Here is a 27582-nt window from a genome sequence, read left to right as displayed (position 1 = left end):
CAAAATAACATACTGGACCTACGGGGCAGAGCTGGAAAATACCTAAAATAGCATTTGCTTTGTCACCGGTTGCTGATGGAACTTGTGATGACCACATGACTATGTTGGTGTTCGCATTGATCAAAAAATGCTGCATGAATTAATATTTTGATCTCCACACTGTCAGCACCTATCCATATTTATTAAAGGTTTCCTTTAAAATATTCTCTATACCTTCCCTAAGGGCCCAATGCAATCGTCCTTTCTCAGAATTGCATCAGTCTTCTAAAATGGGATTTTACATGAGCCTTCATATCTGCTTCAGAAAAAACAGAAATAAAAAATTGGATTTGTGTTATGTCTTACTTAGAAGCTTCTGTGAGGAGTAAAATTAGTTGCCTTGAGTAGCCATGCTAGTTAGAGGAAAAATAATGGAATTGCAAACTGCTTCCAAAAAAAGAAAATTGTTAATTATTAAGGGAAGTAAAAAAATCACTCAGAAATGAGTACTTGACAAACACAAGTTATTTAAACATTTGGGTTTTTTCAGTTTTGTCAGCAGTCTGTGCTTGTAATTAAGACATTACGTCTCTCAAGGAAATGCCTTAGTATTATTTGTTGAGTATGGTACGTACAGTGAGTCTGTAATCTATAATATCAGTAATTATTTATGTGCTTTTTGTCAAGCAACTCTAATTCTGAACATAATTTTATGTGGAAACATAAAGTAACTACATCTATACAATGTTGTCCTCAGTTTAAAGATGAAAAAAAACCCCACACTAAGATAATAAATGTAATATCCTACTTTTTATTTACAGTTGGTAAATTTTGAGTAAAACACATGTTAATTAAAACACATTTCACCAGCTACTTATAAAATTAAGCAGTATTTTGTCGGATGTTGGTAGAAACAGGAAATTTGGAGTGATATCTACTGCTACAGCTGTTTGCAGTCCTTATATAACACCAGATGTGAGGTTGATCTAACTGCATTTTGTCCTCTCCTGTGAATTGCAAGTGATCAAACAGGCAAAAACATAATGACAGGATGATTGGACAAGTTTAGCACAAAGGGAATTGTTCAAGACATTCATAAATCACTGCAAAACCACACACAGAGTGAAGGAAAATTTATTGTAACATCACAGATAAGCAAAACCATTTATATCTACAATGTATTTCAAATACAAGTATATTAATTGTAGAAAATGTCTTTGACATACTTAACTGATAGTCTTTTAAAAGATGTAATACTAAAAGATATAGAAAATACCTTAACTGATAGTCTTTTGAAAGATGTAATACTAAAAGATACACAAAACTAGGGGTTTTATAAAACCTAGGCATGACAAACCAATAATGTAAGAACAAGCATAACTTTCCACAGATTTATTTTTGTTATTAGGTTTTCCTCATATAAATGAGCTCTGCTACGACATACGGATGCTAGAAGGAGTAATCGTGTATTTAAACTTAGCTGTATTGCAAAACAAGTGTGTTGGTAAAAGCTGCTAAAGCATCAGCCATACTTTGCTTTTTCTGTTGCTAGAGCCAACCTGCGAATGTTTGCTATGCAACCAGCTGCTGCCTCCTGCAGAGTTTCATCTGTAGAGCCTACCATAGCCAGTAGGAGCTAGCAAAAATACAAAAGAGAAACAGAAAACAAAATGTGTGCTATTATTTAAATAATATTCAAATCACATCTAGAACAATTGCATGAATTAGCCACACACATAATACTAAAAATCGTATTAACAAGTGTATATGTAAACTTCTATATGTAACTTTTGCATACTTAATACGTACTAAGATACCCATAGAACACAATGCTTTGTATTTTATCATGTTTGTACCTTTGAACAGGTATTTTGATGATATTTTCATGTCTGATTTTCTGTTTGCTGTATCATGCCTGCCTATTGGTCGTGACTTGGATTTTTTTCTTGTAAGTAATGCTTCACTTGAAATCATGGCTTTCCTCCCAAGGTATACTAGTATATTTGTACATGCTCAAGATTTTTAATAAACAAAGCCATGCATTTTTTTTTGGCCTTGATCATGAAACAGGATCCATATGAATGGACCCTTGTGTCCCATTGACTGCAGTAGGTTTCTTTATTGTCACAGCAAACGACTCATGTTAAACTGCTTGAGGTATACAGATCTGGGCATATCAGTCTTGCATGTAAAAGTAAAAAAACATAAGCTCAAGGAAGGTGCCAAACTTTTGGAGCTGGTTCAGCTTTTCAGTCATGTGGAGTAGTTCCTTTACACTGGAAGCTGTTCAGTTTTTTTCACTGAAAATTCCCTTGAGGTAAGGTACTGTTCAACACAAATATACCATAAGACAGGCCTTGATGATAAAACATTTTTACGTATCAGAAAACCATTAATAATGGTTTTGGATCTCACTTCTTCAGTGTGTTGCAAGTCAGTGATGCAACTGCAAATGCAATGTATGCTGGAAAACTGAACTCTTGCTTAGCTTAAATCAGCTCCATGCAACCCCCAGATTTCTGAAAATCTGCCAAGCTTAATGTGCACTCAGGTATTTTGAAGCTCAGACAGCTCTAATTAAAACCTGTATTTTCAGTCTGCAATACTTAGGATTCTGTGTTCACCCAAACAATGTTGAGTCAAACCACAGAGAAATCTGTTATCACTCAACTCCGGTGCATATTTTTCATACAGCTAAAATATTACACAAAATTATGAACTGCTAAATATAAAAGCATAAATTGAATGCAGACATCAAATTCGTATGCTACCTTTTTCTAACCTTCTAGCAATCGTGAGGTATGGGCCACAGCTGCACACATATGGCATTTGCTTAGAGAGATCAAAGCATTTTATACTTGAGGAAGTATTTGTGTTAGACAAATGTACAAAACAAGCATCTTGCCAGTCACCTTTCACCCTTTGACCCCTGCATATAACTTGCGAGAGTGCCTGTGAGAGGCCTGAATTGTGTCAAAAAGAGCATTATGCAAATTAGGCATCGATGATAAACTTTTTAGCAGTTCTTCTTCCTCGAATTTCCATTACTGCAATCAGATGTCTATGTACAAGTAGCTAGATAAGAATTCTATGAACACTCCTGAAAGGATATGCCAGAGTTAAAATGACATGAGAAGAAACAATATGAGAAAACTTTATCTTCTTTTACTGTATTTGCATGCAAAAGCTGGGCCAGGGTCAGCAACCAGAGGAGTCAGTGGAAGTTTCACCACCGACTTCAACTGGAAGCAAGACCAAAGACTACGCCTCTGTGTAATGATAAAGCTGCTCTACAAAGCACAAAGGCCAGAACCCAAGTCTTATCAGATGCCTAACGTTTTTTCTTTTTTAAGAAATATTGCTAGATGAAAATCTTTCTTCCCTGCTATTTTCCACCAGCTGATTTCTCATCAGCTTAAAGCGTTTCTTTAGGTGCCTCACAACTTTCTTGTATAACTTACAGAAGAAAACTGGTATAAATCCTTCATATCCCTGACTCAAAACCAAAAATATGTATGAACATACCATTCATATGGTGGTTTTGGTAAAGCCGTAAGTTTCCAATTTGGGGGCAAGGAAACTATATGTCTTATGTGATTATTCACTGCATCTGCACAGACCTAATGCAAGGCTTTTTCAGTGTACTAAGCATGGAACTCAAACTTTCATAATAATTTCAGCATAAGGCTTGTTATCAATGCCTAAGGGCAGAAGTTCATCACAAAAAAAATGTTTTGGAGATACATTATTTAGTAGAAATATAGCAAAAAGCAAAAATAGGCCTTTGCCTTTAATATAGGACTCTATTTATTCAGGTTATTTATTTCTTCTTTTAGCAACCACTTCTTTCTAGGCTCAGAAGACTTAGGAAAATAGGTATTCTTCTGTCACTTTCCATGGAGAGCTTAATATAAAGACATGACAATGGCTGTAGCGGTGGGTCTGTTCTCTTTGTTACAGGTGCATTTTGGAAAATCAGGCATCTAAGAACAGCATACTACATGACACTGGTTCAAAGTACCCGAACAGATGACTAAAGAATTAGTGGTACTAATGCAACCAATGCAACCAGCAATTTTTATAAAGGTATCAGATACTGATTTTTTTTCCTTCTGGGTTCAGGGGAGCAAGGATCAGTTGCTCTCTAATTTATTCTTCTAAATCACTTGCCAGTGGTAACATCTGTAAGAACCGCCCTGTCATACAAAATCCTGTACTACACTTGGTCTCAGGATTTTCACAATACGACTTCAAAGAAATATTCTTGGAAACACAGTCCAATACAGTAGCTGCCTCTAAGGACTCTAAGGACTGAGGATATACAGCAGCATTTGCCAGGTAACCTACTCCTTTTGTGCTAACAGGAAGACAGCTGAAGAGAAGATTACTGAAAACACAAAATATTTCAATATAAGTAGGTAATTCCATATTTAGGAATATAACTGAAGATTTTGATGTAAATTCTGCCTTAAATGAAAATAAATTTTATTCTTTTTGTATATACCAAGAAAGTTATAATTCTTTCACTTCCTGACAGCCACTCCTTGTCCCTTCATGGGTTCAGTTCAATTTACTGGCAATTTGGGTTGTCCATTTCAGCTATGGATTCACAGATAGTATACACAGACTACACCCACATATTAGATATATTTGACAAATCCAAGAAATCTTCTTTTATTCGAATGCACCAGTGCCATATAACATGTCCTTTTCCTTGACGCAATGACCTTGAACTTCATGTATCCCTTCCCTTTACTGTTCAGGTATTGTTTTCTGACACATGTAAATGTTAACAGATGTGAGAAGCAGTAAAAAAGTGTGTGGTATAAATGCTTCTTTCTGGCACATAAGAGGCCCTTTCCATAGACAGAGAAAACATTTGCAGCCCTACGTAGCCTTCATTTTCTGTTGGCAGGTATCTATATTCTAAGGCAGGAGTCCAAATTTTTTTGCACAGTTAGCACGTCATACTAGCAAATAAGCACAAATACAAGCTGTTTGGAGAACGTACAGAGCATATGTAGCATTTCTAGTTTCCAAAAGCAAGAGAAATGCACAGCCAAATCATTTAAATATTAGAACAATTAAGACTTTGTTATTACTATCTCAGCTTTAAAATCGCACAGAATTGTGATACTATATTAGGATTGCACAATCATAGAATAGTTCAGAATGGAAGGGCTCTCAGGAGTTCTCTAGCCCAATGTCATGCTCAAAGCAGAGTCAGGTATGACATTAGACTGGACTGCTGCGTTTTATTCAGCCTGATCTTGAAAACCTCCAAGGATAGAGATGGCACAACCTCTCTGGGCAACCTATTACAGTGTTTGACTGTCCTCGTAGAGACAAAGGTTTTCTCTGCATTCAGTTACTTGTTTCAGTTTATGCCTGTTGTCTGTCATCCTCTTGCCCTGCATGACTGTGAAAAGCCTAGCGCCATCTTTTTGATGACTGACCTCCTTGTAGGTACTGGACTGCTGTTGAGTCTGCTTGAAGCTCTCTATTCTCCAGGTTGAAAAAGCCCTATTTCCTTAGTTTCTCCTCATAGGTCAAGTGTTCCAGCTCTTGATCATCCTGGTGGTCCTCTGCTGAACCTATTATGGTTTACCCATAACAGTACTCTAGGTGTGGTCTAATGAATACTAAGGGGAACAATCACTTCTCTTCATCTGCTGGGTGTGCTCCTGCTCATACAGCCCAGTATGTATTCAGGACACATTTCTGGCTAATGTTCTGCTTGCCGTCTACCAAAATCTCCATACCCTTTTCAGTAAAGCTGTTCCTCAGCCAGTCAGTCCCTAGCTTGTATCACTGCAAGGGCAAGTGGAAGTGCAAGTCCTTCTCAGATGCAGGATTTTGCATTTGTCCTTGCTGAATTTCACAATGTTTCTGTTGGCCCGCTCCAGCCCTGCCTAGGTATCTCTGAATGGCAGCTCTTCCCTTCACGGTAGCAAAAACAGCCCCCCTGCCCCAACTTGCAATTTGGCATCATTGCAAACCCTGTGAGTAAGCAGTCCATTGCCTTCCCCAGGTCACTGAGAAAGAAGTTAAATGGGACAGGTCCCAACAGAGCGAGCCCTTCAGCACTGCCCTTCTCACCAGCCTCCAGGCAGCCTACAACCCATGAACTATACCCTCTGAGCTGGATCACACAGCCAGTTTTAATCCATTTGGTTGTTCACACATCTGGACTCTTACACACTGTAACCTGGACAGAAGTATGCTGTGGGAAGCTGCAAACCTTGCTAAAGCCAAGGTAAATGACATCCATGGCTCTCCTCTCATCTACAAACTTAGACACATAAAGGGCAATCAGGTTTACCTCTGGCAAACCTAAATTGACTGTTCCCAGCCATTTTCTCCTTCTTGTGCCCAGAAAAGCATTCCAAGAGGACTCCCTCTGCAATTTCCACAGAGATCAATGTGAGGCTGACCAATTTATAGTGCCCCAGACTGTGATGAGGAATTTTGCTCTGAAGACATGCTTTGCTAACTCCTATTGTTGAGTCTTACACTCTCTGGCATACCAAAGATGTAACAAAAATGCCCTTGCTCCTCAGGGCAGTAGTAAGAGGTAAGGAAATAAGCCATAATGCTTGCATAGTCATGCATCATGAATGAAGCTACCTTCCACAGTCTGAAAGCATTTCCTTCCACATAGTATCTTTACCATGACAAAATAACCAATTCAAAATGGGTTATTTCAAACATACTCAAATGAAATGCTAGGAAAGAAAGTAGAAAGAAGAGTAGGGCTTGAAAGATTCAGTGAAGTATTCTGAACATACGATTGCTGGTACCTTACCATAAGATGTTTACTATTTCTTTAGAACACAAGGTAACACAAGCATCAATGTAAGAACTTGCAGAAGTGTCATTTCAAAATGGGTATGGATCCCTGGATGAGCAAGACAGTAACAAACCTGGGCTAGTAATTCCCTTTTCTATGAAGATGTCTTTCTAGAATTTCTCATTTCTGTAAAAGAAGTAGCACAAGGGGATTTGAAAGCAGAAAAAGTGTAGACAAGTTTTGTACCAATAAACCCTAAATCTGACAAAATCTCAGATGGTAGCAATGCTCTGTGTACTGGTTACAATGATTTGGAAGTACTCACTTTCCTTTAGTCACAGTCATTGCAGCTTCCAGACTCAGAGGGTGGAAGCAGTACACATAGGAAGTGTTTTCAGAAAGAATATCATTTTGAATGTATTAATCTTTAAATAAGGGGTTAGTCATGTGATGTGTCTACAACAAGTTTTCCAAAACAGTGGAAAGTGTAGAACAATGCTGCTGGAAAGAGCAGAGATCAGCCTATTCAACACTCTGGAGTCCTGTGAACATGAAAGCAAAAAGATGAATAAAGAGTAACTATAAAAAGTATTTAATGCCTTTATATTTCTGGCTTCTTTAGATTTTCTGCCCTGTAAAACAGGTTTTATTGGGTTTTTTCTAATCAGAAGGAAATATGGACAAACTCCTCCAACAAGATTCGTATCTGTATTGGGAAGCTAGTCAGAGTTCACATAGAGCTTAAAATTCCTGGAACTAAAGACATTTACTTCAATACAACATCTTGTAGATTGACATAGTATTTCCAGTTGGTGGTAGGACTTGCTGTTTTTAAAAATTTGTATTTAGTATCTGACTTGTTTTACATGCAGCATTTCCTAAAGGATGTTAATTTTCTAGCACTGTGATCTTCTAATTGCGTAACACTTCTTTTCCAAAAAAGACATTTTTCACATGCTTTTTATAAATCTAACCTAAAAGAAAAAAATACTTTAAATAAAAGCATATGGTGGAAGCTTATCCAAGAAAGTATCAGCCTAGATCCAGCCAGCATTATCTAACTTTCAACACCATATTGCACACTGGAAAATATTAAAGCACCTAGTTTGGGTGTTATGTTACACATATTCCTATGAAAATACTTCTCATAAAATTAAATTATAAATAATAAAACATACTCCGCAATCAAAGCATAATGAAGGTTAAGCTAAGTCACCGCTTCTAAACTAAAATTCAGGCCAATTTCCCTATTTCCTTTTTCAGCTGAGTGAAACGGTAAGACATGTACCATGCACAGCCTCCTAAGAAGATGCTTGTTTAAGTTCTGGGGTGTTTTCTGTTAATTTTGTTTTTCTCAGGTGGCACAAAGAGAATAGATTTCAGATGTAAAGTCCTGCACGGCAGGGAACACTCTGAGCTAGCAGACGTACAAAATCCAGTACCAAGAAATTCCAGTAAAGGCAAAAGATGGGCAGGGCAGACACCCACTGTGCTGATTCCTTCTTGTATAAAGTTTCTCTGGGACTAAAGTCAAAGCAACCCCTGGTGCAGCCTAGTTCACCCACTCTGAACATAAAGAGGTGGGAACCTGAAGTGTTCTGGCTGGGGTGGGAAAAATCCTAGGAAGCTTGCACCTGGCTTCCTTTCCTCTCTTATTTGTCTTTCCTCTTGCCTCGCCCATGAAACACATCTCCCTCCTGGCAGCCATGGAAAAAGGATCATAACCTTTTGGAGTCACTCGAGCGTAGCTGGGGGGATGATGTGGTCCAAAGGACGCAGCTTGGGCTATGGTACAACTGAATGTGGTGGCCAGCAGGCTAGCCAGGAGCTGTCTCTTCTTTCTCACCTTTCCCTTCCTCTCTCAAAAAAACAGTGAAAGAGTACAGGGGTAAGCAAACCTGGACAGTTTCTGCAAACAGGTGCTGGACACATCAGGATGAGAACAAACTTGTCTGAAGTTTGTGCTGCACTTTCAGGTATTAAACCATCTCACCTGTCTCAGGATTCAGTACTGGTGACTTGTCCTTAGCAAGTCATTATTTTTGACTACGCGACTGTCTGTGACAAAACAGCTGTTTGTAAGCTACTTCCCACAAACCGCTGGGAAACAAGGGAGAAAGAAGAATAGGGCTCAACAGATTCAGTGAAGTATCCTGAACATATGATTACTGGTGCCTTACCATGAGTTGTTTACTATTTCTTTAAAACACAGCTTCAGTGAACTTCAACTGAATTTACACCATGACAGATTTGAAGCTTAAAACCCTTCCAGGTACAGCTTCATTTTCTTGTTTTTTGGTACCTGCTCTCTGTCCCTTTTTGCCTGTTCGGTTTAGTCACCTCCTTTATTAGAACTAAACTGAAAGGTATTTGGCACAAGGACTGTATTTCTCCAACACATTTGAATTGTGCCTACTACAATGGGGACAGCACTCTTGAAAATAAATACTCCTGAGAAGATAAATAAAACATAAAATAAAAACATAGTTCTCATACTCTCCAATAAGGTTAAATGTTGCATTGCATTACTTTGGAGAAATACATAATCTGAATGCCTAAATGAAATTACAGTATGGTGCTCACACATACTTGCAAGTTTTTATATATCTACAACATACGTATAAACCCTACAGCTCTCTCTCCACCTCACATGTATTAATTGTCTATTTCTTATAATCATAAAATTATTTAGAGAAGGATGCCCCTCTACGTGCGAAGATATAATAAATGGGTGGAGAACTCTGAAGTGACAAGGACAAAATGAACAAAATGCTAAATGGTGAAATAGTTTAAAAACTGTAAACTTGCAGGACACTTTAAAATGCACTAAGTTTAAAGATTTACCCATCTCAAGTTGTTACTTACAGGACTTCAGTGGGATAATTCCAACAATTTCAGATGTAAATCTAACTAAATATAAACACACCATGCAAAGTTAATGTAGCTAAATAAAACCAGTATATAGAAATGATTTCTAATCTTTGTTTAAAAGGTGTGATTATATGTAACCAACTGGAGTCCTTAAAGGCGGACAGCTTGAATCTACATTGAGCTGTAAGATGTTCGGTGCAATATTAAGAAAGAATTCAATCATCATGAACATTCCAATGTACAAAAAGTCTTACAGGATATGAAATTCATCCCACAAAAAGCAATAGGCAGATCTGATAATCCAGAAGTGATGAAGCCCAGGGTCTTACAGCACATTTTTATTTGAACCGATTTCACTATATTATTTTTATTTCATTGTAGTTTTCAAAAGAAGATTAACATATAAAAGGCTTTTAGTGGGATAGAGAGAATAAAGAACTTTTTTGTAATCTCAATAGAGTGACAGTTTAACAAAGCTTTTTTCAATTCACTGGAAATTAATTTTATTAAGATTTAAACAGGACCCTGCTTGGTTCGTACATGTAATGGACCTTCAAACCAGTAAACTTACATCATGGATGTTTCTTTCCTTTCATACTTTAGTTTGGCTTAGTAACGTGTTGGGGACTATCCTCCCCTTACATTGCTGCCAGCCTAATCAGTCTTTCCTCTCTGTATTTCCTGCTTCTTTTCCATACTTGCCTGCTTTCTCACACTTTGCTTTCTTTTTCATTTTACAGGACCATGACTTTTAGCTTGCCTTTCCTTCCCAAATATTACTGAGGAGGTAGTACAGGAACATGAGAAAGAACTGTTAATTCGGTTTTAGTTTTCCAAATTTGTTTACTATCAATATGAACACTTAACATTTTTTCTTTCTGTCTATCTCTAGCGGTCATATGAAGATTACTCAAAAGCTAAGAAGGGGCAGTTGCAAATAACCTATCAGCAGCAAGTCAGAGGAAAAAAAAAAAAAAAGAGGCTTAAGTTGTCCATTAACCCTCACATACTGGAGGGTTCTGGCTGACTTCTCAGAAATACCCTGAAAACATTCTGCATTTTGTTCCTCTGGTTTGTGTGATATTCCTGAATTGCACTATAACTAGTCTGGCTTTGAAGACAACATTGAACTGCAGCAAAGAGACACCACAGTTTCCACACTAGTGACAAATTTTGCAATGTTTATCTCGAGTTTATCTCAGTTTATATGCTGAAAACAGGGTATAAAATCTGACTATAAAAGTATTTTAAAAGCATGTTAGATCTACTGGTATGCATGAACTGACTTCAAACTCTCTTCTGTATCCAATTTCAAGTACTGATTTTGATCTCTAAAGTTAATATAGCTTTAGGTCCAATGGTCTAAAGTGTCTGTCTCCCTGCCTATATTCATTCATTATAATCAAAACCAGTGGGGTGCTTTTGCTAGTAAACCTTACATATCAAAGTCTGGGGATAAACCCAGGATGTTCTCACTGTAGATCCATAAAATAGCATTTATTTCAAATAACGAGCCAAGGTATTTTGAAGCTCTTTTTTGTGGCACACAAGAAGACAGATCTATAATCTCATGTTTTTAGATGTGTGGGTGGCAACAGTGCATACATTTACATAAACTGGAAGATGAGTGGTAATTTCAACTTACAGTCTGGTTTTAGACTAGTAAATGTACTAGAAAATTTACAATTAGAAAATGGCATAAATAAATGCATAAATGGTATGAACACTGTTCAGCCTTACTCATACAAATAAGGAATTCTGAATATCATCAAACAAGAAATGATCTGGGGCTGTCCATGGGCAAAGGTCTTTGTATAGTCCTAGTCTATAGTATACCTAGTATAGATATGATTCATTCATATCTAGAGATTAAAATGTGTAATATCAGAGAATTAAATGTACAAAAGCAACGATGAATGCAGAGTAGAAGTTACTTTTCAAGATTGGCAAACTGCTTTTTGTTATTAGAGACAAATATAAGGAATACATTATTTTATACTGAGGAGTCAACTTCCTATGATCACCCCAAATTTCTGAGTCACTTGAGCATTTCTTTATGAACAGAGTTTGGTGCAGTCATCATAAAATGTATTTACTAGTACTGGAAATTTGTGTGCAAAACCAAGTCTAAAGTCTGTGCTGTGGAAAAACATTACCATGCACACTTTTTGTGACAGATAAAGGCTTTGGGTTTTTTTTGTGATTAAAAGATAAGGGGTGGCTTGAATTAGCACTCCATTCAGGTCACATTCAACCGAAGTATTTGTAATTTACGTATAGTTCTCTAGAGTGGTGTACTGGGTTTGCATGGCAAGGTTTTGGTAGCGGGGGGCTACAGGGGTGGCTTCTGTGAGAAGCTGCTAGAAGCTTCCCCCAAGTCCAATGACCCAATGCCAGCCGGCTTCAAGATGGACCTGCTGCTGGCCAAGGCTGAGCCCATCACAGCGATGGTAGTAGCACCTCTGGGATAGCGTATCTAAGAAGGGGGGAAAAATCTGCACAACAAAATTGCAGCCAGAGAGAGGAGTGAGAACATGTGAGAGCAAGAGCTCTGCAGACACCAGGTCAGCGCAGGAGGAGGCAGGAGCAGCTCCAGGTGCCGGAGCAGATTCCCAGGCAGCCCCTGGTGAAGCCCACGGTGAGGCAGCTGTGCCCTCAGCCAGGGAGGTTCATGGTGGGGCAGATCCCCACCTGCAGCCCACGGAGGACCCCACGCCAGAGCAGGGGGATGCCTGAAGGAGGCTGTGACCCCGTGGGAAGCCTGTGCTGGAGCTGGCTCCTGGCAGGACCTGGGGACCCACAGAGAGAGAAGCCCACACTGGAGCAGGTTTGCTGGCAGGGCTTGTGACCCCATAGGCTCCTGAGGAACTGCACCCTGTGGAAAAGACCCACACTGAAGCAGTTCACAAAGAACTGCAGCCCACAGGAAGGACTCATGTTGGAGAAGTTTGTGCAGAACTGTCCCCACAGGAGGGACTCCAGGCTGGAGCAGGGGAAGAGTGTGCAGAGCCCTCCCCCTGAGGAAGGAGCAGCAGAGACATGAGATGAATTGACTGCAAACCCCATTCCTGTCCCCCTGCACCATTCATGTGGAGAAGGTAAAGAATATGGGAGTAAAGTTGAGCCTGGGAAGAAGGGAGGGGTGGGGGAATGGTGTTTTCAGGTTTCGGGTTTATTTCTTATTATCCTACTCTGATTTGATTGGCAATAAATTAATTTCCCAAAGTTGAGTCTGTTTTGCTCATGACGGTAACTGCTGAGTGGCCTCCCTGTCCTTACCTTGACCCACGAGCTTTTCATTGTGTTTTCTCTCCCCTGCCCAGTTGAGGAGGGGGGGTGATAGAGCAGCTTTGGTGGGCAGCTGCTGTCCAGCCAAGGTCAACCCATCGTGAGTGAAGTCAGGTATTTTTTTAAAAAAGAAGCAAAACAACTCCCCAAAACCACTCAAGGTACTCAGTCTGGCCACAAACTGCTTGAGTGGCTGCTGGATTTTGGAAGCTTTCTGAGATCAGAGATTTTTAAAGACACTTTGCAGCCTGCAAGCAAGCAATAATACCTGCCTGCCTAACTTGTGTATGTCAGCAAGGAAATACTAGAGCCCTTGATCTGCTTCCTTCCCTCTCTAAAGATGTAGCTATCAAGTAGAGAATGAAAACTTAACTAATAGAAGTTAAATTTAAAACCTTCTTCTGATTAGAGCAAAGGTCTATTCCTCCACTTTTTTATTAAGTAATTGCTCAACTTTAATTCCAAGCTTCAAATTTTGGGGATGTTTTTCACTTATTCATTTGATTGGGCTTTTTTAGTTTTATAAAAAGAAAATTATAGTTGTGCTTCAGTAAGTGGAGGTTGTAGCACATGTATAAAAGCTCTGCTAGAGCTGGTTAAAGCATGCGGGGGAAGATGTGAAAATTAATTTCCTAAAACCATGCAACTCTATGCTTTAACATAGAAAGAAAAAATTCATGTGGGCCTTCTAACTGAATGCTACTACTGCAAAAGGTAAAAAGAATCACGATTAATATTCTCAATTCAGTATGGGGGTTACTTGGCATCTCAGGTAGGATGCAGTGGTTGGAAAGGCTGGTTAACTAGCTTCTAAAATACTACTTCACAACACGAATGCTAGCACAAGAACATTAACAGCATGCTGGACATTCTTGGGTGAGTAAACTTGGGGCATACTGCCATCTAATCATAACAATATGTGGAAGCCGTTGTAAGACGAAGCACTACTCCTACATGGGGAATGTACTCTCTTTTTCATCAGTTCCCAACTCAAAGAGGCTATTTTTTCATGAAAACAGTGTCTCATGTGTTTGAATCATGATAAAATTAAGGAATTTAACATCCTTTCCCGAACAGGAGCATCTTTATGCAGAATACTGGCATGTGTCAAAGAGCGGTTTCTCAAAATACAATTCCCTCGTATGCATTTTTGATGTTGAATAATTAAACAAAGTATCAGCTTCCACGCCCACTTGCCAGGAAGTCAACACAAAATTAAAGATAAATAACTCTTACGTTTAACCTCAAATTTTATATGAATTCTTGGATTATGAAAAGAAAAGCAGAAGGATTACAGAAACAGTCTGATCAACAAGAAGCAAACCCAAGATCAAAGTCAGGGCTTCAGGGTATCCCTAGCTGTATGGTACATTGATAACTTTTCTGTCCAAATTGTTTGTGAGGACTTTATTGCCTCGCCCAAATATATGGACATCTTTTCAGTTCTAACAGGTAGTTATTGTAATTCCCTTTGCATATGCTGCACGTGTAGTGTGCAATACTATCCAGTGTAGTAAATCCAGTGCTTTCATGAAAGGTAAAAACTTTGCACTGAGCTGGGATGTACTTGCACAGGAGATCTGACCTCCATGGCTCCGCACTGTGAATCACAGTTCGCAACTGGCTCTTGTCTCTACTGCCATGAAGCACTTTATTGTCAGCAAAGTTTGCAAACTTACCATTCACCACCCGTCCCATTATCATTTATGAAATACTGAATAGCAAGATCCCCTGGCTGCAAAACTTGATCCTAATTCCTACACTTGGATTCCTCATTTTTAACGAATTATTTATCCTTTCTAGGACTTTGCCTTCTCATCATACAGCAGTTTAACTTCTATAAGAGTTTTTGGTGAAGAGTGCTGCTGAAAAAATCCAAACATGGTCAATTCCAAATGGCAACAGGATTATTGCACATGAATAGACTATACAACTGATGAAAAAACAAAATTATTTGAGAAGCAAAAGACTAATAAAATATTCTCTATACAGTGAATGTCCAGCAAATCCAGTACAAAAGTATGACAGGCCTTCTTTGGACACATACACACTCTATTAGCCTCTCCAATGCTCCAATGCCTCTGGAGTTCAGCTATTATCTCTCTTTGGAATTCTGCAAAGGAGTTAATCCAGTCTAATGACTGTTGGATTTGTGCAGATTTCACAGATACAATGTACAGAGATAAAACCAGCAAATAACCTGGATTCATCCCACATACCTGTGGTCAAGGTAGACAGTCGCAAAACTAGTGAACAACAGTACTCCAGAGGGCAATTCTGATTTTAGGTATTCTAAATACTTTCTGGAGATTTCTAACCTTTCTATAATGCCACAAAACCCTAAATTACATTTCTTAGCCTGAGTTCAGTATCTGGAAGGAACCGTCATACATGTATGGGAGTATGGAAGCACCTTTATGAGCGCCTGCATTCTTAGTTCTACATCATGGAGAGGTTTGTTTACTTAATTTCAACACAAATGCAGTGAATAGACTCGATACAACCTACAGTCACTTTCTATGTAGCTTCCCAGTTTCCTCAGATCCAAAGATAACACATAATTTGCGTGTAGCAGACTCCTTTGGTAATTAAGCAGTGTTATTGGCTAACATTTTCTTACTTTAACATTAGTATTTTCTGCAAAAATTCCAGAGATTAAACATTATCATAAACTGTGGCAAGAGACCCTGCACTGATTAGGAGCTGGTAAATATGGCCAATTATCATCCTTGGAGATAAATGCAAAATTAAATAAAGCAAAATATCCAATAAAATGAAATTGTATGGACTTTCACTCATAGTCTAGGAGAATACACATTCTACCTTTTGCATACAATTGATTATTATATAATCATAACTGCATCAGCAATGCATAACGTGACCCTGCCCTCACTCAAGTCAGGAGAGAATTCTCATCAGCCTCGTGCTGCCTGGCAACCTTGTCAGGTCTTTAGATTTTATGCCAAAGTACAGAACACTGACTAGGAACATGAATACTAGAGCCCATCCCATAATCAATAGTTTGCAAGTAGACTTTTCCTTAGCATCTTTACCTTGAAAGTAACAGCAATAAGATGTGCCATATTACTTAAAAGATACTGCATAGTTCTCTTTGCAATGCGACATAAAAGAGATTACAATGACCAGGGCTTGGAGCCAATTGGAACCGAGTGATGGATTTACAGGAAGAAAAAAAAAAAAGAAGTTTTCATAGATGACAACAATGAATGTATAATTCAGTACATTAAGGATTCCTGAGTGACAATTCAGCCTCTATTTACACATACATATACATATGTATACACATGTGTGTGTGTGTATATATTTGTGTATATTCTTGGTATTTCTTATGTTCAGCTTCTGTGAATAGCTTCTTACATACAAGGAAACTATTTTTGACGAGCTGAATGCCAAAAATAATCACCTGGCATTCTGCTCTTGTGCATTAAGCCCAGTATCTCTCAATTAAGAAAGTAAATTTTAATACCTGATGATTTAGCTAAGGTATTATTCCATAAATGTAAAAATATTTAAATAATCTTCTTTCTTATTATTGCCAAATTATTAAGAAACATTTCACATAGTCACAAGGATAAGACTGGTGCAGGGAGCTAAACAATTGCAAGAAGCTGCTCTGTGTATTTCTGTGGTTTGGAAATAGTGCCAGGTCGGAAGGAAAAGACATTCTCTGCATTTTCTAAAGCAAGATAAATACAGAAAAGAAATACAGATGAAAGATGGAACTGCTATCTATGGACTCTGCCAGATTCCTTGGCTTTTTGGCACACCTATTGAAGCTGGAAGACTTAACCAGTAGCCATCTTTTCCATTAAAAGCAGCAGCATATATTTTTGGTATAACATACTTTGTTTGTGCATTTTTAAGCTTCAAAAATGTCTATTTCAAATTTTTTTAATGATTCCTTCTGCACAGTTGGCTGCATTTGCACTTATTTGAAGAGGCTCATTTATCACTAAAAGAGCTGCAGGGCACAGCTACTGTTAAACAGCTCCAGGAAACCTACAGCTTAGTGGGACAAGCTTCTTTTTATAAGACTAAAAGATGTTTAAAATGTGCCAAGAGGAGCTTTATGCCAGCCTCTAGGTTTGTTATCCAAACGTTACTAAATTAGAGGTCTCCTGAAGCACAGAGTTTGGGCAACGATAAGCTGATCTCCTTTAGGCTGCTGGTTTTTTCCCATCCAGGATCAGCCAGATTTTAACAGAACACTTGCTATGTATCATAAACTTTAGTAATGTGAAATTTTGAAAAATAATCTAAAGTCTGAGGCTTAATCTACACTGAACCAAACTTCATTACCTTTGGCAATGGTGCAAAAGCAAAATGTTTTACAAGTACCCCTATTTTATGAATGGTGAAAATTTGCCTATTACGAAGGTAAAGGCTTACTGGTTTCTGTTTCCTGGAGCTGAAACTGTAAGGAAAATGTTCACACCTGGCAGTTGCTAACACAATAGAAATTGCAGTGCTGCAACATTGACAATTTTCATTAATCCTTCTGAAATAAAACAAAATATGCCAGTATTGGACTTAGTTTATGGAACCTCTTACATCTGAAATTTTAAAGTGTGGTGAGATCAGTACCTCTGTGGGTGAAGGGACTGGGCATACCTTCTGTAGACAACAGACCTGCAGAAATTTTGCCATCTAGTGCCCTCTTTCTTGATGTCCAAGAATTGTAACAACTAATTTATAAAAACTAACAGGCAACAGCTTGGAGTATGTGCCAAACGTGCTGTATGTCTAGCCTGAACAGTGGAGCCTGAATAGAGCCAACCACGACAGTTAAAAAGTGAGTTCTTCTAAACTTAAAATTAAAATACAAATATGGAAATATGCAAATACATGCTATTGTACCCTGATAATATTACTGCATAGATATTATACGAAATATTTTGGATTGATTTATGAAGACCTTACCTTAAACCTTGCTTAATAATTTAAAAATCTACACTCCGTATTCAATGTTCTCACCAAAGGCCCCTCCAAAAAACCAACCAACCCCACAGCCAAATGCTCCAAAAGAAGTAGGTACCAATGCTTTTGCATTTCATTTTCTAAACTTCAGATATATATGGTTTGTGGAAAAAAGTTGTTTATAGAATGTTTTCAGTAGAAATTTCTAGTAATTGTCCTCCATATTTTGTAATTCACATCTATTAATTTCACAAAGTTGGTCTTCGGAAAGCCTTTTCACATAAAATCGTTAGCCAAAATTTCTGGTAGGGATTTACGACTTTAGCAAACAATGACCAATATTCTAGAAGCTCTGCACAATAAAATACACAAAATGTATTTTTTAATGCAATCATAACAAGTGTAAAAGAACTCTCCAAATATTAAATCTAAATTTCACAATAACTTTCATAAATCATGGCTAAACCAACTGGTTTTATATCTTAGGTTATTACAAGGGAATGGAAGAGCCTACGTGTGATTAACCTTTCCACTACTAAGAACAGAACTCAGAAAGCACAAATACCTCTTATAAATTCATCATAGAATTCAGAAAATAAATTATAGCTATTACATCTTCTTAGGAAAAAAATTAACAAACTGAAAAAACCCTCATGCAGCTCTTGAGGCTATAATCTGATGAGAAAACAGGAATAAATTTGATGGATTAATTTTATATATATATATTAAAATATATGAATATACAAATCAAGACCCATTCTTAGGAGTATGAGTCTCTGCTTTGCCTGCCCTATGTACCAAGCACTTGAAATTAGCTTTCCAGCATCCCTGGTGGAGTTCCTATAACTACAAAACCTGATATTCTAGAAGGCATCTATTAATACTTTCTAATATTAAGAAAAAGAGCACTTCCATGTTGTGCATATAATTCAATAAACTAGCCCACAGAGTAAAGCTAAAGATCAGTTCTATGCATTGGTAGGTTGGATAGACATTTTCAATACTAAATAATGTCAGAACATGAATGGAAAGTCTTATCTTCTGCATATCAGCTATGTATTGTAATCATTAAGTTAATGGTTCCTTTAGCCCAAAAATAATTAGTTCTGCATATACAATGGAAAAAGAATGGGAGAAAATGGACTTGTTCATAGTGCCGCACAGCAATACTATCTTTAAACAAATAAAAGCAGCTCAGAACAATGCAGAGCTCAACAAAGGCTAATTTACTCTGACTTCATGTAGCCTTCAGCATAGACACACACATGCAAAAAATTGCCAACAGCACTAGTTCTGATTCCCACACAGCAGAAGTGCCTTAATGTCTGGGTGACCGGCTACTATCCAGTGGTCCTTGGTTTTCTCAAAAAGCTTCCAGTCAGTATTTGGCATTTATGTTTTACTTACGGTAACTGAGTTGCAGCTATGAATTAGCAGTTGGTTTGCTTGAACTATCAAATATGATCAGTAAAAATATTTTTATATATTTTTTCCTATCACTCCATTGCTATCTGTTTGTTCACCTCCACCTTGTTGTGCGCTACATTTAAACTGACTAGGGTCTTCTTCTTCTTATGTAGGTATACACCACTGCCTAGCAAAGAGAACTACTTATCAATGATCAATGGCTTTAAGTATCATCACAGTACATAGAAATAAATGAATAAATAGAAAAATAAATACCTTTACTTATTATTATTTAATTAGTTCAGAATTCAGGCACAAGTCTTAAGTCAAAATATCAGGTGATCCTCATATGAGATACTGGAAATGACCTCACTGGAAAGATTTCCCTACATATTTTAGAATATTCATGTACCATCTGATCAGGTACTTGCAAATGTAGAATTTCATTGGCAAGTAGAACAGGCGGTTTTTAGCTTCACAATCAAAGCCTCTGCTATTCCTTTCACAGACCTTGATTTATTTGTGTCTACATAATTCAAAAGTATTTACCACTTTCTCAGCCAGCGAACTCCTTCAGTTTTCTAATGAATCATATCTGTGCCAAACCTGGAATCCTCCACTGTGGAAGGGCAATATTTTGTTTTAAGAGTCAGTGTGTTGGTCTCGTAAAATTTTCCTCTCTAAAACAACAAAATGCTTGAATACATTTTGTCAGTTTTTAAGTTGTGAATTGTTCTTAAAAAAATGAGACCTAATTGATCTGACATTTATAAAGTATATTGACAACAATTAAAATCTGATACAATCTCCTGAAAAAACAAATCAATTTAAACCACAAGATCTAAACTCACTGGTGATTTCCATTAACAGTATTACCTAATTTTTACTCCTGTGCATGAGGGCCAAGATTAGAGCATGCAGAGGTCTAACCTGGGGAACAATTTCCAAAAAGATATGGAAATCAGAGTAGAAAACTGGCTGATTATGAGCTTCGAGGGCAATACTATGGACAAACAAAAGTAATGAAACTCTCTGATGCTCAGAGCTTACATCGAAACAGGGAAGTTATTTCACCTGTTTTAAGTATTCAGGCAGATATTAATGGAATACTGAATTCTGTTTTGAAGTATTTGAAATTCAGTCCAAAAGGGAAGGTCAAAAATAAAAAATTCAGAACTAACACCCAAATATAATTCAAGAATTAAACAGACATAAATTCCATCAGAGATTACACTTGCTTAGCTAATTAAAAAGATGACAATGTGACAAGTAATTTGATCTTAGTAAGAATGTATATAAGAACAGAAGTTATGTAAGGCTTCTCAGTTTACCAGGCAACAGTACCATCTAAGTAACTGCATAAGATAAAGTTAGACAAACCTTAGGCTACAAATAAGATGCAAATGTTTTTATGGGGAAGGTATTTAACTACTGGAACAAATTATGATGGCATTAGTGGATTTTCCATCGCTGGAATTTTTTAAGTAAAGAGTCAGTGTTTTCCTAAAAGATATACTCTATTCCAAACAGAAATAAATTGAAGCAACATCTCTGGTTTGTATGAGCAAGGCTAGTCAGACTAGATCACTAAACGATCCCTTCTAGTATTATAATGTATGTACCTATGATTATTTAACATGAGAACAGTGTCCAGTTTACTGGACTATAATCTTATTTAGGCTTTTTAAATATTGGCACATTACTTTTCTTCCAGCCCTGCAACTTCCCCTGTACCGCAAGCTTGTTGAAAATCAACATTCAGGAGGATATTAATTTAAATTCAGCTGTCTGAAAGCTAGCTACTTAGTCTGAGCTCGTCACTTGGGTCCTTTCTATATTAAGTGGAGAAAACTAGGCACTTTATGAGTCTGTTCCTCTCAGATATCTTGGACATCTATTTTCAGGTAGGACAAGTCTGCAGGTGCCTCCCTCTCTTTCCATTGACTACAGAACACATCTTGGTTTAGACTACTTTAAATTCCATACCTAAATGGCCAAAGTCAGATGAAAAGATTCCAACCTTAATATTCCAAAGAGCTTTTCCAAAATCCCCGGATTCAAGTTAGTTAGATCCACTAATTTAAAACATCTGGCTTTATTAGATCATGTTCAAAGTGTGCTTCAGTTACTGCTGAACCATCATAGTATATAAATGCATCTCATCTGTATTTTTGTAGGAAAAGAATACATTTTTAAATAGCTTTTCCTGATTGCACTATTATTCAGAATTCTGTCATTCCTCTCTAATAATGAACTGGACTGTATATTCATTTAAACAAGTTCTCCACTGCCTTGGGATGGGATTCACCCCATTAAACACAGATACATTGTAGATGTGCAGATCTGGCCTTTGAACCTGCACTCCCATTATAGGCAAAGGAGACCAGAAAACACGGCCAATAGAGGCTGAGGTGTGTTATCTTTGCACAAATGTCCAAATTATGAATGATGAAACACAGTAAAGAATCTATTCCTCTTCCTTGACACTTATAAGAATTTGGGTGACTATAACAGATTGGCATGTCCACAATGTAAACATTTAAAGTTGAATGATGACTTTGATGATGGGATGCAAACAGCCAACTTTTCACCAACCAGAATGACTCAAGTTCCATTTTCATCAACATTGTATTTCCTTTTAATTTACTTTGCCTCCTTTCTCTGTTCAGAGACATACACATTTACTTCAGTCCCTTTAGGGTGCAGCAGTTCCCACTGATACTGTTTTTTTTTTTCTTCCATAGCCTGATTCTGGGTGCTTATTTTCCCTTGTTCTTACTTTTTTTCATTACTTTAATAATCTCCTCAGAGGTCTTATTAAGCCCCATAATAAAAGACTCGTCTCAACTCTGTAGTCATGAAGCCATTCAAACTTCCTAAGCCGTCTTTGCACAGAAACAGTAATGATATTCCACGAAACCAAATCCTTTATATCATTTAAAAAGTCAGAAATCAACTTCCACAATAGATCAACTTTTAACTTTCTTCATTTGCAAAGTAAGAATGACCAGGAATAATCAGTCACATGTTTTTCACTTGTATACACTCTGAATCTTTCCTAAGATCTCTAGCCTTTTAGAAGACATTATGAGCAGTTTCATAAATGCCTATGCACACCACCATCCCCACTCATTTCAGAAGCATATCCCAACCTACAGCTTGCCAACATAACCAAGAAAAAGCATGTCTGTAACATAGAGAAGCATCGTGTTAGTTTGACATGGCAACATGGTTTCTAGGACAATTACTTAAGTATTCTCTCAGGATCTTCAGATGACTTGAATTCTTCCTTTAAAGCATGTTTAGATCATCTTTTCATTACTAAAGTAGTTACACTTTCTCATCTGCCTGTGCCCTGCAGAACAGTCTTAACCTACAATTAACCTGAAAACAGCAGCCCTATAAAAATCTTTATCTTTGTGCTTTGCAACAACTACATTTTAAGAGATTTTCTGCAGTTTCCATTAAGAATGTGGCAATGGCTGGGTGCTTCCAGTTGTCTGTGACTTTTCCTATTTCTCTTCCTTCTAATTGTGACAGACTCCAAGTGTGAAGAAAGTTGCCTGGTATTCCTGCTTATCTTGGCTATAAACTGCCAATCCCACATGGAAATTCTCTTCTCCCTTGATTTGTGGACAGCTACCTCCAATCTTGAATTCAGGTTCCTGTTCTGATTCAGGTTCTGTAGTCTGATGTCTAAAAATTTCTCCTGCTTTCTAGTGTCCCATACATCATTACTGGGTCTTTGAAAATACAAATCTCTTTTCCAGCACAGCCATGAATTTTTATTTCAGAAAGAGGAAATATTTTCTGGTGCTTGGTAGAAAGAAAGCATTGATTCATCTGTCACAGGTCATAACCATTGTTCCATTCCCACTCCTAAGAACACTGAGTGTGGAATGGAACATAAAAGGAAAACTTCAGAAACTGCCTTTCTAAACTTCCTCCAAAAGCACCCTGTTTGTGTACTCAGAATTTCACATGGCAGCTGACCTGCACCAGTTATTTCCCAACCTTTTTGTCACATAGCCTTGCTTGAGAAAACTGAATGTATTTTGGGTGTAGTTACAAATACGTGAAAACTTGGAACGCCAGTTTTCTCTCACAACTGTGTGCGTATACCTGTTGTTTTGTGATTAGCAAACACTGTTCGCAGCAGCAGCAAAAGGAAATATGAGAATCTGGCTGAAATTTCTTTCCCTATATATTTTTATTCCTGGTTTCCTGGACAGAAACATCTATATGCACATTGTGTAGTGAATGGTAGAAAGTCTGATGCTTTGAGAAAGTCTCTGACCAACTGTGCAAGCACTCAGCAACTGTCACTCATGCAGAGTAAATGTTTTCCTGAAGCATCAGACTTCCTGTGCATGTGAACATAGCACATGAACATGTACTGAAAAACACCTGAGAATATGCATGTCTTGCAACCTAGTCAGAACTACAGTAGCTGTGACATTAATCCAACTGGGCACGGTTACTGAAACACCAGGTATCTGGTAAAAGGATGAAAAAATATCAAAGGAACCCAGACAAATTTTTCAGAAGCAAAAATATGATTAGTCCTGGAAAAATCTGTACTTAACAACCCCTACATAAATATAAAGTATGCCTGCAGTCAACTATTCACTGGAGAGGCTAGAAGAATGAAAACACCCAGACATGCTGTCATCACTGAGGAGCATGGTGCAAAGACACCAACAGCACAGACATAGTGCTGCAACTACTGTCTCCCTTGCGCCAGGCAGACCAACAGAACAGACCAGGCTGGATTCAGTCCTGCACTGACTCTCACCATCTGAGCAACTAAATCTCCTCCACCCACTCTCCTTGCCACCTGGGAATGCCTCTTTAGCTCTTCCAAACACTAATTGATGCTTGATGGTAATCCCAACAGTGCCAGCATAGAAGTCAAGCTCATAAGTGTTGGTGGATTGGCCAGCTGTGCCCTGAGCTGTCATGGTGCATGTGGTGATTTGCTTCATGGTCTGCTCAGCTCTGGCAATACAGAACAAACACGCTTGGACTAGCACATCTGGAGGAACTATCACAGGTCCAACAGAACATATTTTCCCAGACTGCCTACCACGCTTCAGTTATTATATGGGCATCCTCACTGGATATGAACTAGTATGTCTCGCTGGTCTAATAAAACCTCCAAAAAGGCCCATTTGCTGCTTCACTGTGCTGCTTTGCCATTCTAGGTATAACACAATAGATAAACATTAGAAAGTGGTTAGAAATATCACAGCAGGATAACTGCTAAATAAACCAGGCTTTATTTAGGGTAAGAAATATTAGATGACCGTAGATATTGTCCTCTTGTGGGTGGGAGAATTCCAGTCCCTGAAAAACAGGGGCAAGGCTAAACTACACACAAGTGGGTATGTCTATAGTAGGCAAATCATCTGACACTGAGCTCTACACTACCACAGCTAGACAGGTAAGAAAGCTCAAGATAGCTTGAGAGAGTTTGCTCTGATGACCCCACACCCCCCATTTTTGCCACTTTATGGCCTAGGGAGAACAGGCCAAGGTCTAGGTTTTTCACAGTTTATTAACATGGATCTCTGAGCCACATTAACTTCAACACGTACACTGGTATTGGATTCTCTCTGGCTATATTCTAGTGGAAGGGCAAATGCATTTTGCAACATGCCTTGCAGTTCTGGTTCCCAGTTGTTCATACATATTGTGGTTCCAGTTCTGCACCTGCATTTTTTTTTAACACAGACAAGAATGTATGCATCCAGGTTTAGTCCTAATGTACAATCAGTATGTGGCCAGGTTATGCACTTGGAGTTAAGAGCTGGGAACGGCCCCAGGGTCCTGCTGTATAGACTTACCTATTACATCAATTTGCCTTGTGTTACGGATTTCTCAAAGACTTAAAGGAATAAAGCTCTAATAACAGCTCCATTAATACTTATTATGTTAGAACAAAGTTTCCATAAAATGTTATTTTTAAATATCTGGATAATTCACAGTACAGAACTATCAATTGTGAAGAATATTTGTTTAGATATAATTACTTTCATATTCTTCAGATAAAATGTCTGCAAATTTGTAATTAAGAACTTCCATGAATGTTCACTTGAATGTAACTGAACACAAACACATAGAAAAATGAAATATCTGCAGGTGCTGAGTAAGATGATGCCATGTAGCTTACCTACTTATTTGTAGCTCAGCACTAATTATGGGATATGTTTAAATAATTTCTTCACCTGAGTGGATTTCTTACAATTGTAAATTGTTATACCTCATTGTTACACATTTGCTGCATGACCTTAGGCCTTCAGATTCTACACTATTTACACTGACTTCAGTAGGACACTGAATAGAAGGCAGTTTGCTTGAAGAGCTGGACAGATCTCTATGATTTACACTTATTCAGTACATTTGACTATGGATTGGCTGACAGTCTTTGGTACGGACGACACCAACCATCTGACTGGTTTGATTTAGTTTACCTGAAAGTACACTCCGGTAACCAGACTTCCATTATTTCTGCTTTTTGGGTTCTGCAAGAACTATTCCTTCAGATAAATTAGTGTCTTCCAAGGATATTTAATTTTGTACTGCCAGTAGGCAAAATAGGCAGTAAGGAATAATATTTATTTTTCCCATCAATGTATTTGGCTTTTTCTTTTTGGCTATGTCACTTTCTGGCTATGAAGAGACTGCAGTCTACCAAACTAAACAGCTGATTGCATGAATAAACAACACAGCCTTTTAAGGTTAGAGGTGATTTCGCTGAATTCTGAATCACTTCCAAAAATCCTGCCCAAGACTTTTGCATATTGTGATACTTAGCAGGTATGAAGAGTTATTCCATGTACTTCATGGCAATGTGCAGTCACGGGTGTTTTTATCTTAATGCTCTTTAACCTCTTAATTCTTGATCAGGTTTGGCTGCATTTTAAAGATTCATTACAGAACCAGTTTTGTTTGCAGACAGACTTCTTTCCCCCCAAAACCTGAGATCTTATGAACTACAGAGAAGTAGTCAAACCTCATGGAATTCTGAAATAGGTGTGTGGGATAGCACTGCATCTCTTAGTCACACAGATTTGTAGCCCTGACCTAAAATTCAAGATTATTTTCTGTTCATGGAATGAATGTTTCATTTTTGAATGATACAGGGTGGAATTCTGACACTTTATCCTACACATCTCCCTAAGTATCTAAAAAACAGTGATTAAATCTGTTCCTCTGATGGTATTCCTTTTGAGATACCCATCTAAGTATAATGAAGAAGATTTCTGCCACATTAGATGGTGACTATTTCTGGATACTAAACGGAAAGCCCACTATCACAACTATGGCTGTTTTCCCTAACTGAATATGCTGTGTATGGCTCAATAAAGTCCACTGAGAAGCTGGAGAATACTGCTTAATTATACCAAAAAAATGAAGAAGTGGTTTGCAAAGTTCAATCATTACTTTGCATATTTCTTATTATTTTCATTATTTTCCATCTGATAAAAATCAGATTATCTGAATCACAGAATCATTTGGGTTGGAAGGTATCTCAGGAGGTCATCTAGTCCAATCTCCTAGTCAAAGCAGGGTCAACACTGAATTCAGACCAGGTTGCTGATGGCTTTGTCAAGTCAGGTCTCTAAATTTACTTGGATGGAGATTCCACAGCTTCTCTGAGGAACTATTCCAGTGCTTCACACAGTAGAACTTTTTTTCTTATATCCAGTCCATCAGATTCAATTTATGACCACTGATTGCCTCTTGTCCTCCTACCATGTACTTCAGTAAAGAACTTGACTTTGCTGCCTTGATAAATTTGTCTTAGATAACTGGCAGGCTGCTGTTAGGCATCACTGCCCAAAGGCCTTCTTTCTCAAAGCTAGATGAGCTTAGTTCCCTCACAAGTCATGTGCATCAGTCCCCTGCCATCTTGGTGGCCCTTCAGTAGACTTGCTCAGGCTAATCCACATCTTTCTTGAAGTGGGGTACTGAACATAGTACTCCTGAACTGCTTTACTAAGTACTGAAACAGCTCCAAACCCTAAGCTTTAGTATTATTCTGTTTTAATTTGACCCCAAAATCCAGTTACACTTAGTTCCTAGGTGTCTTTCTTCATTGTAGGCAACTATCCATTAAGCTGACCCAACTTCCTTTGCAAAAGTCACTTGAGAATGAAAAACGCTGATGTGATGTCACTACCAGCCTAGGTCAGAGTCAAGTACTCTAGAGGTGAATGTCTGCATCATATTTACATTCCCAATATGTAGCTGTAAATCTTTAGCATTACCTAGCTGTAAAATCTTTAGCACTAAAATACTGGTCC

The 27582-nt window shown here is 37.9% G+C and overlaps 1 protein-coding gene across 1 annotated transcript in view; it reads right to left on the bottom strand.

The window, feature by feature from the left end:
- Positions 1 to 852: 852 nt before the first annotated feature.
- Positions 853 to 27582, bottom strand: part of ODAD2 (outer dynein arm docking complex subunit 2) — an 87257-nt gene continuing 60527 nt past the window's right edge. The window contains exon 20 of the mRNA XM_055708802.1: positions 853 to 1615. Coding sequence (XP_055564777.1) covers positions 1502 to 1615 — 114 coding nt within the window. The 3' untranslated portion in view covers positions 853 to 1501. The remainder of the gene's footprint in view (positions 1616 to 27582) is intronic.

Source organism: Falco cherrug, chromosome 4 (assembly GCF_023634085.1).
Source record: "Falco cherrug isolate bFalChe1 chromosome 4, bFalChe1.pri, whole genome shotgun sequence".
Taxonomy (NCBI): domain Eukaryota; kingdom Metazoa; phylum Chordata; class Aves; order Falconiformes; family Falconidae; genus Falco; species Falco cherrug.
The sequence above is the reverse complement of the archived record's forward strand: the minus strand, read 5'-3'. Positions and strand labels throughout refer to the sequence as shown.